This window comes from Chlorocebus sabaeus, chromosome 6 (genome assembly GCF_047675955.1).
Source record: "Chlorocebus sabaeus isolate Y175 chromosome 6, mChlSab1.0.hap1, whole genome shotgun sequence".
Lineage (NCBI taxonomy): Eukaryota > Metazoa > Chordata > Mammalia > Primates > Cercopithecidae > Chlorocebus > Chlorocebus sabaeus.
The window spans coordinates 47,382,588-47,398,050 of NC_132909.1; the positions used below are offsets into that span (position 1 = coordinate 47,382,588).

At 50.9% G+C, this 15,463-nt stretch overlaps 1 protein-coding gene across 1 annotated transcript in view; it reads right to left on the reverse strand.

Annotated features, from left to right (window-relative positions):
* CYP4F22 (cytochrome P450 family 4 subfamily F member 22) overlaps window positions 1-14,429 on the reverse strand; it is a 40,695-nt gene extending 26,266 nt beyond the window's left edge. The window contains exons 1-3 of the mRNA XM_007995600.3: window positions 14,371-14,429; window positions 2,604-2,710; window positions 587-809 (exon numbers count right to left, since the gene is read on the reverse strand). Coding sequence (XP_007993791.3) covers window positions 587-808 — 222 coding nt within the window. The 5' untranslated portion in view covers window position 809; window positions 2,604-2,710; window positions 14,371-14,429. The remainder of the gene's footprint in view (window positions 1-586; window positions 810-2,603; window positions 2,711-14,370) is intronic.
* Between the last annotated feature and the right edge of the window lie 1,034 nt (window positions 14,430-15,463).

Below are 15,463 nucleotides of genomic sequence, written 5' to 3' on the forward strand. Positions count from 1 at the left end.
AGGTCACCCAGGCTAGAATGCAGTGGTGCAATCATAGCTCACTGCAGCCTCAAACTTTCAGGGTCAAACAATCCTCCCGCCTCAGCCTCCCAAGTAGCTGGAACTACAGGTGTGTACCACTGCACTCAGCTAATTTTTGCAATTTTTCTTATAGACATGGGTTCTCACTGTGTTGCCCAGGCTAGTGTCAAACTCCTAAGCTCAAGCAATCCTCCTCCCTCAGCCTCCCAAGTGGCTGAGACTACAAGCGTGTACCACCACATCCATCTAATTTTTGTATTTTTTGTAGAGACAAGGTCTCACTATGTTTCCCAAGCTGGTCTCAAACTCCTGGCCTCAAGCAATCCTCCCACCTCAGCCTCCCAAAATAATTCATCTTTAAAAGTTAGTTCTGCCTCCTCCCAACTGTGTGACCTCGGATAAACTGCTTGCCCTCTCTGAGCCTCAGCCTCACACCCCATCATATAAATCTGCTGCTAGCCCCAACCAGATTCTTGGGAGGCTGTGGGAAGCCAGCAGGCCCACCATCCTTACCTATTACCCTGCACCTGCCCAGCCCAGCCCAGTCCTGCCTGGCCACACTTACCATGCCCAGGTGGCCCAGCAGCCAGTTGCGCCGGGGAGGCTGGGGGAAGCAGCGCAGCCGGCGGCAGGTGATGTAGAAGCTCCGGCAGAGCCTCAGGAACCGCAGCAGCAGGCGGAACAGGAAGAAGAGCAGCAAGAGGAGAAGGGTGGACACCGCGTATATGCGGAACGTTGTCTTCTCCAGCCCCAGGAGGTGCAGCAGGTGGTCTGTGATGGGCAGCATCCTGGGGACACACAGAGTCAGAGGATCGGTGCCATGCACAAGGCGATGACCCATGGGGTCAGGCATGGTGTGCCTAGTGCACAGCAGGTTCCCAGCACACGTGAGTTCCAGACACCAGGGATACCTCTTCATTCCCTAGCCATGACCTCCAGCCAGCTGGACAGATAGATGCACTCAGGGCCCTGCTCGTATGCTCTTAGCCTTGACTTTTGCAAGGCCACGCTCTTGACTTCTCTACCATAGGGCATTCTCTGCCCATGCATAGCCAGTCAGGCTGGGAAACCAAGACCCCCCTCCCAAAGGAGCAGCTCTCAACCAATGACTGAGGCTCGTTGGTGGATAAATACCCCAGCTCCCTCACCCCTTAGGTGCAATGACCCTGAGATATAGGTTCCACATTCACTCCAGGCTTCCCCAATGAGATTAAACTCCAGCTGCCCACAGTGGAAACTCCCTATTGGCCACGTCCTTTCCCGCTTTTTCTTTTATCTTTTTTTTTTTTTTTTTTTTTTTTTGAGGCGGAGTTTCGCTCTGTCGCCCAGGCTGGAGTGCAGTGGCCGGATCTCAGCTCACTGCAAGCTCCGCCTCCCGGGTTCACACCATTCTCCTGCCTCGAGACTCCCAAGTAGCTGGGACTACAGGCGCCCGCCACCTCGCCCGGCTAGATTTTTGTATTTTTTAGTATTTTTTAGTAGAGACGGGGTTTCACCGGGTTAGCCAGGATGGTCTTGATCTCCTGACCTCGTGATCCGCCAGTCTCGGCCTCCCAAAGTGCTGGGATTACAGGCTTGAGCCACCGCGCCCGGCCTCTTTTATCTTTTTTTAGTTGAGATGAGATTCGCATAACACAAAATCAATCATTTTAAAGGGAACAATTCAGTGGTATTCAGTACATTTACATATCATGCAACTACCACCTCCGTCTAATTTCAGGACTTCTTTCTTTCTTTTTTTTTGAAAGAAGGTCTCCTCTGTCACCCAGGCTGGAGTGTGCAGTGGCACAATCACGGCTCACTGCAGCCTTAACCTCCCCAGCTCAAGCAATCCTCCCACCTCAGTCTCCCAAGTAGCTGGGACTACAGGTGCATGCCACCAGGCCCAGCTAATTTTTGTATTTTTTTGTAGAGACAGGGTTTTGCCATGTTGCCCAGGCTGGTCTTGAACTCCTGGGCTCCCGCCTTGGCCTCCCGAAGTGCTGGGATTACAGGCGTGAGTTACCTCACCCAGTCAGTTTCAGAACATTTTCATCATCCCAAAACAAAAGCCCATCCCTGTTAGTAGCCACTTCCCATTCTCCCTCCCTGGAGTCCCTGGCACCACTAATCTGCTTTCTGTCTCTATGGATTTAAGTATTCTGGATATTTCATATAAATCTGTTAAATTCTATGCGGCCTTTTGGGTCTGGCTTCCTTCACTCAGCATCCTGTTTTCGAGGTTCATCCACATTGTAGCATCGATCAGAGCTTAATTCCTTATACTGCTGAGCAATATTCCATTGTATGGATATTCCACATTTCCTTTTTTTTTTTTCTTTTGAGACAGGGTCTGGTTCTGTCACTCAGGCTGGAGTGCGGTGGCATGATCACGGCTCGCTCCAGCCTTGACCCTCCAGGCTCATGTGATCCTCCTGTCTCAGCCTCCCAGGTAGCTGGGACAACAGGTGCATGCCACCACACCTGGCCCCACATTTTCTTTATTCATTCATCTGTGGATGAACATTTGGGCTGTTTCCACCTTTTGGCTATTATGAAATATGCTACTCTGAACATGTGTGTACATCTATTTGTCTGAGTACCTGTTTTCAGTTCTTTTGAGTTCACTTTCTTCTTCCTTGCTGGTATTTTCTGTGATCACTTCCCAAAAAAATTACTTGCACTCAGATCCTTGCTTTAGGGCCAGCACCTGAGGAACCAAAACAAAGCGGGTAGGTAACCATAATATGAATGAAACAGTGAGCAGGCAGGAAAGGCTTGCCATGCGCCATGCACCACCATGCTCCATGCACTACCATGCTCCATGCACTACCATACTCCAGGCAGTACCAGCCTCACCTCAGGGAATCTAATATGGTTTGGATCTGTGTCCCCACCCAAACCTCACGTTGAACTGGAATCCCCAGTGTTGGAGACGGGGTCTAGTGGAAGGTGATTGGATCATGGGGGTGGTTTCTCATTAATGGTTTAGCACCATCCCCTTGGTGAGGTCTTCTAGATAGTGAGTGAGTTCTCATGGGATCTTGTTGTGGGTTTTTTTGTTTTTTGTTTGGAGATGACAGGGTCCTGCTCTTGTTGCCCAAGCTGGAGTGCAGTGGCGCAATCTCGGCTCACTGCAGCCTCCGCCTCCTGGGTTCAAGCAATTCTCCCATCTCAGCCTCCCATGTAGCTGGGATTACAGGCATGCACCACCATATCCAGCTAGTTTTTAAAATATATTTTGGTAGAGACGGGGTATCACCGTGTTGGCCAGGCTGGTCTCGAACTCCTGACCTCAAGCGATCTGCCCGCCTTGGCCTCCCAAAGTGCTGGGATTACAGGCATGAGCCACCCCTCCCAGCCTGGAATCTCGTTGTTTAAAAGTATGCAGCACCGGCCAGGCGCAGTGGCTCAAGCCTGTAATCCTAGCACTTTGGGAGGTTGAGGCAGGCAGATCACTTGAGGTCATGAGTTTGACAGCAGCCTGGCCAACATGGTGAAACCCTGTCTCTACTAAAAATACAAAAAATTAGCCAGGCATGGTGGCAGGTGCCTGTAACCCCAGCTACTCGGGAGGCTGAGACAGGAGAATCGCTTGTACCTGGGAGGCAGACATTGCAGTGAGCCAAGATTGCACCATTGCACTCCAGCCTGGGCAACAGAGCAAGAGTCTGTTTCAAAAAAAAAAAAAAAAGCGTGCAACACCTCCTGTGTCCCTCACTCTTACTCCTGCACCAGACAAGTGATGCAGCTATTCCTATTCTGCCTCCTGCCCCGATTGTAAGTTTCCTGAAGCCTCCTGAGAAGCTGAGCAGATGCCGTCATCATGCTTCCCGTTCAGCCTGCAGAACCATGAGCCAATGACACCTCTTTTCTTTATAGTAATGAGAGAACGGACCAACACAGAATCATACACCAGTCCTCAGAGGTAAGTATTATCATTCACTCCACTTTCCAGATGAAGAAGCTAAATCCCGGCTCAATTTCTCAAACTCAATGGAGACAGAAGCTGGCAGGGATTCCCCCAAGACCCTGCCAAGGGCCACCCTCAATCACCGTCACTTTGAGGGACCAAGAATCTCAGATCACCCCAAGGAGATTCCTGGAAATGACTGGGTCCTGTTCTCTTCTCTCCTTCCCCCCAGTACCAATGGCTGAGGGTTCTTCCCTCTGTACGGCTATCTCCTCAGGCATCACAGCTAACGGTGTGTACTCCAGGTGCTCCCCTGAGCCCTCAGCCCCACCCACCCCTGCCAATAGTGCCCTCCACTAAGGGTTCAGACTAGCTTAGCTCTCTCTCTCTCTTTTCTTTTTTTTTTTTTTTTTTTCTTTTTGAGGCAGAGTCTCACTCTATTGCCCAGGCTAGAGTGCAAAGGGAAGAACTTGGCTCACTGCAACCTCCGCCTCCTGGGTTCAAGTGATTCTCCTGCCTCAGCCTCCCGAGTAGCTGGGATTACAGGTGCCCATCACCACTCCCAGCTAATGTTTTGTGTTTTCAGTAGAGACAGGGTTTCACCATGTTGTTCAGGCTGGTCTTGAACTCCTGATCTCAAGTGATCCATTTGCCTCGGCCTCCCTAAGTGCTGAGATTACAGGCATGAGCCACCGCACCAGTCCTCGCTAAGCTCTTCTGAAAGCCAACGCCAAACCACATTTCCCATGCAGAAGTGAAATTTCTTGGCTGGGTGCAGTGGCTCAGGGATGTAATCCCAACATTTTGGGAGACTGAGGCGGGCAGATCACTTGAGGTCAGAAGTTCAAGACCAGCCTGGACAACATGGTGAAACTCCATCTCTACTAAAACTACAAAAATTAGCTGGGCATGGTGGCGGGCGCCTGTAGTCTCAGCTACTTGGGAGGCTGAGGCAGGAGAATCACTGGAACCTGGGAGGTGGAGGTTGCAGTGAGCTGAGATCACACCACTGCACTCCAGCCTGGGCGACAGAACAAGACTCCGTCTCAAAAAAATAAAAATAAAAATAAAAATAAAAGTAAAAAATAAAGAAGTCCGGGTGCGGTGGCTCACGCCTGTAATCCCAGCACTTTGGGAGGTGGAGATGGGCGGATCACGAGGTCAGGAGATCGAGACCATCCTGGCTAACACGGTGAAACCCCGTCTCTACTAAAAAAAATACAAAAAAAATTAGCGGGGCGTGGTGGCGGGCGCCTGTAGTCCCAGTTACTCGGGAGGCTGAGGCAGGAGAATGGCGTAAACCCAGGAGGCGGAGCTTGCAGTGAGCCGAGATCCGGCCACTGCACTCCAGCCTGGGCGACAGAGCGAGACTCCGTCTCAAAAAAAAATAGTAAATAAACAAATAATAATAATAATAATTAAAAAAATTTAAAAAGAAAGAAAGAGAAAGGAAAAAAAGAAAAACAGAAAAGAAATAAGCCGATCACAAAAGGACAAATACTTGTATGATTCCACTTGTATGAGGTCCCTGAAGTAGTCAAATTCATACAAACATAAAGTCAAATAGGGGTTTCCAGGGGTGCGGGGGAAGGAGAATGAGGAATTAGTGTGTCGTGGGGATGGAGTTTCAGTTTGGAGAGATGAAAAAATTCTAGAGATGGATGGTAGGAATGGTTGCACCACACTGTGAATTTGCTTAATACCACTGAACTGTACACTTAAAAATGGCTAAGATGGCCAGGCGCAGTGGTGCACGCCTGTAATCCCAGCACTTTGGGAGGCCAAGGCGGGTGGATGACTTGAGGCCAGGAGTTCGAGACCAGCCTGGCCAACATAGTGACACCTCATCTCTACTAAAAGTACAAAAAGTAGCTGGGTGTAGTGGCAGTTGCCTGTAGCCCCAGCTACTTGGGAGGCTGAGGCAGGAGAATGACTTGAACTCGGGAGGCAGAGGCTGCAGTGAGCTAAGATGGCGCCACTGCTTTCCAGCCTGGGCGACAGAGCAAGATTTCGTCTCAAAAAAAAAAAAAAAAAAATGGCTAAGATGGTAAATTTAATGATGCATGTGTTTTGCCACAATTAAAATTTTTAAAAACACAAAACTAGGCACTGTGGCAGCACCTGTAATCCCAGCTGCTAAAGAGGTGGAGGCAGAAGGATCACTTGAGCCCAGGAGTTGGAGGCTGTAGTGCTCTATGTTCACACCTGTGAACAGACCCTGCACTCCAGCCTGGACAACACAGCTAGAACTCATCTCTGAAAAAAATACAGACCAGCTGGTGTAAGTGATATTTCCTTTGGCAAGCCCAGAGTAGGGATAGGGATGAGGAGGAAGCAGCTTCCCAAATGGAAGTACAAGGAACTCCAAGTCACTCCAAGTCACAGGTCCCAGGCAGATGCTCCAAACTCGAGATGCTGATGTGCAACTGGGCTGCTTCTCACACAGGCAACTCCAGGTAACCTGCTCCATAGGAAGCAACTGTGAGTATTTATTTCCCTTTTCTTCTTTTGAGACAGGGTCTTGCTCTGTTGCTCAGGCTGGAGTACGATGATACAATCATAACCCACTGCAGCCTTGAACTCCTGGGTTCAAGGGATCCTTCCACCTCAGCCTCCTGAGAGTAGCTAGAACTATAGGTACGTACTACCATGCCCAGCTAACTTTTTTAATTTTTTGTAGAGATGGGGGTCTTACTATATTGCCCAGGCTGGTCTTGAACTCCTGGCCTTAAGCATTTCTCCCATCTCCACCTCCCAAAGTCCTGGGATTAGAGGAGTGAGCCACCGCGCCCGGCGGTGGTATTTCTTTCCATACCAATTTAATGATGGGTAATGATTATCTCTAGCAATGCTGGGGAAGCCAGCTAGTGATAATTACTACTAATTAGAACTTTTCACTAAGTGCTGTTTTCGTTTTCTTTTTTCTTTTTGAGATGGAGTCTCGCACCGTAGCCCAGGCTGGAGTGCAGTGGTGTGATCCTGGCTCACTGCAACACCCACCTCCCGGGTTCAAGCGATTCTCCTGCCTCAGCCTCCCAAGTAGCTGGGATTATAGGCGCCCGCCACCAAGCCTGGCTAATTATTTTTGTATTTGTAGTAGAGACTACATGGGGTTTCACCATGTTAACCAGGATGGTCTCGATCTCCTGACCTCGTGATCCGCCCACTTTGGCCTCCCAAAGTGCTGGGATTACAGGCTTGAGCCACCGTGCCCGGCCAAGACTTTCTTTTTAAATGCATGCTTGTACTTGTGCACGCACACACACACACAGACGCAAACATACACAATGAACATCTGGATTCTATGTCTGCCTCCTCACTGATTGGCTATGTGGCCTGGTCCTCAGTTTCCCTGTTTGTACCTGGGGGTGACTATAAAAAGATGATCTCTGGGGCCACACCAGTGTGACCTTTTCACCTGCAGCCCAGTCAGGGGGTGTGGGCCCCAAAGCCCATCTTGGCAGGCTCAAAAGTGCTGACAGGAAGTCAACATATTCAGCCAACCGGGGTCACGTGAATCATCACATCCACCCCCAGGAGCCACCTGACTGCAGTTTAGTTCCCATCCCAGCCACCGCAATCCCCTTTCTAACAGCCTGTGACTCCCATACTCTAACGCCCTCCATGGCTCCCTACTCCCCTCAGCCTGACATCCAAAGCCCTTCAGGAACTCAATCCTGCCCATCCTCCACTTCAGCCTCAAAAAGTCCCCTCCTCTGGCTGAGCACAGTGACTCACGCCTGTAATCCCAGTACTTTGGAAGGCCAAGGCGGGTGGATCACTTGAGGTCAGGAGTTCAAGACCAGCCTGGCCCACATGGTGAAACCCCGTCTCTACTAAAAATACAAAAATTAACCGGGCATGGTGGCAGGCACCTGTAGTCCCAGCTACTCGGGAGGCTGAGGCAGGAGAATCGCTTGAGCCTGGGAGGCAGAGGTTGCAGTGAACCGAGATCGTGCCATTACACTTCAGCCTGGGTGAGACAGTGAGACTCTGTCTCAAAAAAAAGTCCCCTTCTCAGTCTGCTTTGAGCCCTTCTTTCTTCATCCAGTTTGTAAATGTTGGGGCTTCTTAGAGCCACATTGTCTCCCCTTTCCTCTGTGCTCACATCCTGAGGATCTCGCCCCTCCTGTGGTTTCAGCAATCCTGTCTCAAAGGCAATTCCCATGTCTCAGTGTCCAACACTGCCAGGTCCAGCCAGCTCTGGAACATTCCCCTGGGGGCATCTCCTAGACCCTCAGATTCACCTCACCCTCTTCCTCCCTCTTTCAGCCACATCCAAACTGTTGCCAGGTCCTGCCAGTTGTCCATCCTAAACATCTGCAGAATCCATTCATCCTTCTCTATCCCCATCATCCCAACCCACATCAGGTCAGCACTGCAGTGTCCCCTTCCCACTGGTCCCCACAGTTCCATCCTTTCTCCCTGCAAGAAGTCCATTCTGCACACACAGCCAGAGGGATCTTCCTCAAATTAAAACAGATCATGAACCTCCCCTGCTCGAAATTCTCCCATGGCTCCCCACATTGCTCTAAATGAAATTTAGACTCTTTCATTGTCACAGTTTTTCTTTTAAAGACAGAGTCTTGCTGTGTCACCCAGGCGGAAGTGCAGTGATGCGATCATAGCTCACTGCAGCCGCAAACTCCTGAGCTCAAGAGATATGGTACCATATAAAATTTTCTTTCTTTCCTTCTTTCTTTCTTTTTCTTTTTTTTTTTTTTTTTTTTTTTTTTTTTGACAGAGTCTCACTCTGTCACCCAGGCTGGAGTGCAATGGCACAGTCTTGGCTCACTGCAACCTCCGCCTCCCAGGTTCAAGCAGTTGTCTGCCTTAGCCTCCAGAGTAGGTGGGATTACAGGCATGTGCCACCACACCCAGATAGTTTTTGTATTTTTAGTAGAGACGGGGTTTCACCATCTTGGCCAGGCTGGTCTTGAACTCCTGACCTCGTGATCCACCCGCCTCAGCCTCCCAAAGTGCTGGGATTACAGGCGTGAGTCACCGTGCCCGACGACACTATATAAAATTGTCATTTGAGAGTTTCTCATCTGTATCTAGTGATATCGCATAGTTTGGAAACTTGTCTGAAACTGACTTTATCAATAATCTAATCAACAAAGATCATATCCACGTGTATTTTTATTTCATTAACTAACCCAGGACCATTTCAGTGATGCAAATTGTGTGCCCTCTGGTTCAGCTGAAACAGTCCTGGACTTTCAAAAATCTTGAATACGTCTCCCACAGTTGTACAAATTGGACAATTCAGGAATTTAAAACTTTAGATGATCATTTGGTTCCATTTTTATTTTGTTTTTATTTTTGTTAATGCAAATAGGACTTAAATGAACTTTGATCTCCATTTTAAATATTATTTTTAAAAATCATGTATCTATACATATGGCTCTTGAGCACTTAGCTTTCACTACAATACAGGATATGATCTCCATGTAGTTCACATAAACCTGCAGGCTGATTTTCCAGAGCGCTCGATACTGTTAATTACATCTCCATTAGGGCTAAAAAGAATGACCTACCTTTCTCTATATAGCTGTGTTGCTTTTGATGCTGTGTTACTGTACACAGAAGTGTGTGCACTGGGCCGAGCGTGGTGGCTCACGCCTGTAATCCCAGCACTTTGGGAGACCCAAGTAGGGCGGATTGCCCGAGCTCAGGAGTTCGCGACCAGCCTGGACAACACGGTGAAATCCCATCTCTACTAAAATACAAAAAATTAGATGGGCTTCGCAGCGTGTGCTGTGGTCCCAGCTACTCGGGAGGCTGAGGCAGGAGAATCGCTGGAACTCAGGAGGCGGAGGTTGCAGTGAGCCGAGATCGTGCCACTGCACTCCAGCCTGGGTGACAGAGCGAGACTCTGTCTCAAAAAAATAAAAATGAAAAGAGAAGTGTGTGCACCGAGGCTCTGTGTGTGGTCCGTATGGAAAGCCTGGTACCCCTGCGAGTTAACTACTGCCTCCATTCATTGTTTACGCTGGAATTTTTCTCCCCATGGAATGTAGTAAAACTTAATGTTTGTTACCAATAAATGGTAATTCTAAAAAAAAAAAAAAAGAAAGAAAAGAAAAGAAAAAAGAGAGAGAGAAAGCTTTGAGGACCGAGGAGAAATGGTGGCAGCCTCCGGAAAGGGCCTGAAGGAACTCAGGGCGGGGTGGAAGGGAAACTTAAGTCTACTGTCCACTTTTCCAGTCCTTTTGGTTTCCTATACCATGAGCACATGTCACCCATTCAAAAACATTTAATCAATTATAAAAATTCATTAGTTTACTGCACAACACAAAGAGAGAATCCTAATGTAAACTATGGAGTTAGTTAATGGAGGAAAGGTATCAGCCGGGTGAAGTGGCTCATGCCCGTAATCCCAGCACTTTGGGAGGCCAGGATGGGATGACCACTTGAACCAAGGAGTTTGAGACCAGCCTGTGCAACATAGTGAGACTCCATCTCTACTAAAAAAACAAAAAAATCAGGCCAGGCATGGTGGCTCATGCCTGTAATCCCAGCACTTTGGGAGGCCAAGGAGGGAGGATCACTTGAGGTCAGGAATTGAAGACCAACCTGGGCAACATGATGAAATCCTGTCTCTCCCAAAAACAAAAAAATTAGCTGGGCATGGTGGTGGACGCCTGTATCCCCAGCTACTTGGGAGGCTGAGGCGGAGGTTGCAATGAGCCAAAATCACACCACTGCACTCCAGCCTGGGGGACAGAGTGAGACTCTATCTCAAAACATAAATTAATTTAATTTAATGTGCACTTTTCACTCCAACAGGCCTGGGTTCAAATCTCAGCTCTCCTCTTCCCTAGGTTGTTAGCAGCCTTGGGTGAACCCAGTCCCTGCCATCAGCCTCCCTTTGCCAATCTGTGAGTGAAATGGGTTGATAATAACAGGACCTACCCCCTAAGGTTGTTTAGGACGGCTCAGTGAAATGAAGTATGGAAAGGCCTTGTCACGTAGCTCACAAAATGTTCGCCATGATGACTACTCCTATTATTGCTATTTGATAGAAGTGAGAGCAGTTCAAAGGTGGCACCCTCAGAATGCTGTGGGTGGCTGGCATGCCCACTCCCTATCTACACCAGCCCCCGATCTCATCCAGCAGGCCGGCCTTGGCAGAGGTGGCCCTGCCCTGCCGGGGCCTGCATTATCTGGCGGTGGTGAAAGCCAGTGACTGACTGTGTCCCGGCCCACGCCCAGGGTGCGCCGGTTTGTCAGGTTGGCCCAGCCATTCACCAGCTAAGGACTTGTTATACAAGGTGTGTGGGCTCCCCAGAAGGAATGCACGGCAGGGACCCAGGCCGACGCCAAGTATCAGATACACGCCTCTTCTTGAACTGCAGGGGTTGGGACCAGCCAGGAGCCTGACAGAAGAGCACCCCAACGCTGGTCCCATCACCCCACATCCCGGCCCTCCTTTTCACTCCAAGCCTTTCGTCAAGGCAGCCTGTTCCCATCCATACTGATTCATGGTACCGCCTTGACTTCCTCAACATCAGAGGGCTGGCTTTACCCCAGAGACTCATACCTTCCCCCAAAGTGCCAGACCACAGAAGGCCAGAGCTGAGCGGGGGCTTCTAAGTTGTTTTGTTGTTGTTGATTATTTGGTTTTTTTGGTTTTTTGTTGTTGTTGTTTTTTAGACAGGGTCTTGCTCTGTCCTTCAGGCTGGAGTGCAGTGGTGTGATCTTGGCTCAATGCAGCCTCCCCCTCCTGGGCTTGAGTGATCCTCCCACGTCAGCCTCCTGAGTAGCTGGGACTACAGGCGCCTGCCACCATGCTCAGCTAATTTTTTTTATTCTTTTGTTAAAAAAAATTAATAAAGGGCCGGGCACGGTGGCTCCCACCTGTAATCCCAGCACTTAGGGAGGCCAAGGCAGGAGGATCACCTGAGGTCGGGAGTTCGAGACCAGCCTGACCAACATGGAGAAACCCCATCTCTACTAAAAATACAAAATTAGCTGGGCATGGTGGCACATGCCTGTAATCCCAGCTACTCAGGAGGCTGAGGCAGGAGAATAGCTTGAACTGGGGAGGCAGGGGTTGCAGTGAGCCCAGATTGCACCATTGCACTCCAGCCTGGGCAACAAGAGCAAAACTCCATCTCAAAAAAAAAAAAAAAAAAAATTAATATAGGGTATCCCTCTATTCCCCAGGCTGGTCTCAAACTCCTGGGCTCAAACCATCCTCCAGCCTTAGCCTCCCAAAGTGCTGGGATTACAGGCGTGAGCCACCGCGCCCAGCCTGGCTTCCACATCTTGAGTCTCCACTCAGCACTCTAAATTTCTAAGGTTCTGAGAAAGAGCTTCAGAGTCATTTATGACTAATGAGGGCAGGGCCGAGTCGGCAAGTGGGGTAAAGGAGACAGTCCTATCGCAGCTTTGATCATATTCCAACCTTTTGCTAAAAATTTCCTTGGCCCAAAGGGGATCCTGGCAGAAAAAGAAGTTTAAAACCCTAATAATCTAGACCATTGCAGGACTGTAATTTTTTCTGTCCACCATCCCAAGTATGGCCACACCTGGACATGAGCCTCAGAAAAGGTTCTATAAAGCTCTGCCTCTTTGCTGTGTGACCTCGGGTGAGTGTCTGCACCTCTCTGAGCCTCGATTTCTTCATCCATTAAGACAGAAGCCCTATTTACCCACCCCATGGGGCTGCAATCTTCCAGGCACACAGTGAGCCTTTGATCAATGATACCTCTCATTACTGTTGGTGCTGCCATCATGTTCATTATTGTGACCTGGCCATCTGGGGTTTGGAGAATCAGGTCCAAGGTTTATCAACAAGGAGAGATGAGTCAGGCGCAGTGGCTCATGCCTGTAATCCCTGCACTTTGGGAGGCTGAGGCAGGTGGATCACTTGAGCCCAAGAGTTCAAGACCAGCCTGGGCAACATGGTGAAACCCCATCCCTACTAAAAATACAAAAATTAGACAGGAGGGGTGGTGCATGCCTGTAGTCCTAGATACTCAGGAGGCTGAGGGAGGACGATTGCTTGAGCCCAGGAGGTCGAGGCTGCAGTGAGCTATGATTATGCCACTGTACTCCTGCCTGGGCAACACAGTGAGACCCTGTCTCAACAACAACAAAAAAAAAAAAAAAAAAGAAAGAAAGAAAGAAAGAAAAAAAGGAGAGATGGATCCCATTCCCTGAATGCGTCTCATGTCATCCGAGCCACTCTGCAGATACTAACCTGGGTCACCACCGGACACCAGGCCAGAGTTAATGTTACCATTCAGAAACCCAAGCTGGGCTATTTGGTGATGCCAGGGACGTCGAAAAGTGGCCCGGGACTTTGGGGTCAAACAGGGCTTGTTGTTTTCAAATCCCAGCTCTCCCACTGGACACTGGGTGTCTCCCACTGGACACTGTGGGTGTCCAGTGTCCAGTGTGGGTGTCCAGTGGGTGTCTCCCACTGGACACTGGCCCTCAGTTTCCTTGCCTGTGAAATGAGGGTGGTAGGGAAGATTTGGGGAGGTTCCTCCTCTTTGGGGTTTGGAGTTACTCAAGGAAGAGTTTGATGCTGCCAACCCTGGCTGGGCACAACTCCAGGACCCAGAAATAAGGGGTGGGGCAAGGGGCACAGGGTAGGAGGAATTTTGGGTTCGGGGCTAGCCCTGGCCATCTCCTTTGCCTATGGGTCGGTGAGAGACACACAATGAGTGCATGCATTAGGGGTGAGCGGGCAGATGAACGAGGCGAGATGCCCTGAGCCTGGGCCTCTCCAGTCAGAGACTCCTCAGGTGGCCAGCCTCGGCCACCCTGCACACCCAGGCTGCGCCAGGTCCCTGGGAGACCGGAAAACATCATCCTTCCAGCATCTATCAGACGAACATCACCTGGGACCAACCCCAGGACCTCACACAACCCTCAGAGCCAACTCTGGGCGCCAGAAGAACACCGTCTTTTCATAGAGGGGCTCCGCATCCGGCGTGGATGGGCAGAGGGTCCCTGATAGCAGTTGGACCACACGCCTAACCCCATCGGTTGAACGTACAGCCTCCCCTTCAAGACAACATACAGTGGTGAAATCTCACGGCGAATCCCCATTCAGCCCCAAAGAGGCGTCCCAGGGCGGGGCTTGAACCCATCTGGGATGTTCTCACCACGAGAGGGGTCTTCTGAAGGCCCCCTCTCTATCACAGAAACCCAGAGAAAAGGATGCGCCTAGGACTCCCAGGCGCACACAGAAGAAAAAAAAACCCGAACAAATGCAGCAAACGTGGGGGACACACCCACGTGCCCCTCTCCCCGCGAGTGCCCCGGGCATGCAGCCCAGTCCTGGTTCCTGGGGGATCCCCGTGGCTGGCTGCGCCCTGCCCGACGCCGCGCGCAGACTTTCGCCCTCATCTGGCCAGCACTGAACCTCGCGAGCCTCGGGTTCCAGCGCAGCGCTGCGGCGGCGCTCGGGTTACAGCCCCCATCACGCGCGCACTCACCCGCGGGTCTCAGCCTCCTGCCCACGATCCGGATCCACTGGCGCCACTACCTGGGATCTGACCGCGCAGTCCCGCGGCCCAACCCTTTAACCCCGCCCGGCCGCGCCAAGGGGTACGCCCCGCCGGATACCCCGCCCCGGGCCCCCGCAGGGCTTTGGGGCTCTGGGCGGGGACGCCAGCGCTTCCCCCAGTAAAGTGGGGAACAAGAAATAGGCGTGTGGAGGGGTGGAGAGAGAGAGAAAGAGAAAGAGACTGAGACTGAGATGGAGAGACGGAGAGAGACAGAGACTTGGACACCGATAAGTCCCAAACCATCAGGCTCCCCGCCCTCCTGCCGCTGCTGGGCCGCATTAGCGCCCAAGTCCCACTCTAGACCACCCTCCTCCCACACCAGCACTCCCCATGGCCCTTACTTCCAGGTTTGCTCCCAAGCTTGGACAGCGATCCCTAAACCATCAGCCCCTGGGGCCCCACTGACCCCTCCAGAAGCCTCCTCTGGAGCCCTCAGGAATTCTCTGGCTCCCCCAGCCCTTGGGAACCAGCCGTTCCCCTCTCTCTGGATCCTGAGCCTAACCTCTCCCCCGCACCCACCCCTGGAGACTCTGCAGCCTACAACACCCTCTTCCTCCAGGAAGACCTCCAGCCTCAACAAGCAGCACCAGACTGGTTCTGCTCCCCGCGCGCCACTCCTCCCCACCCACTGCCAGACACCTTGACCCTCTGGCCAGGATGTTGTCCTTGGCCAACCCATCTGCTCCAGGTGTGTCCAGACAAAGTCAGCTCCGCCTCTGGATGTGTCTGTCCTCCTGGGTCGGTGGGTGGATGTGTGACTGACCTCAGCAAGTGGGCAGACAGATGAGAAGACAAGAATCTCCACTTGCCCCAGCAGGTGGTAAACTCAGAAGACTTCCTTATCCCTCTTTTTTCCAATAATACTCTCTCACTTGGTGCTGGGCCCTTGGGAAGAGGGCGTGGAAGGTGTGGGGCATGTCGCCAGGTGAAGAAGAGGAGACACAAGTAATTGAAGTTTTGCTGCTTGGAGGAGGCAGACATGAGGTCAGGGAAGGCGACGTGCAGGATGTGATATTTGAGC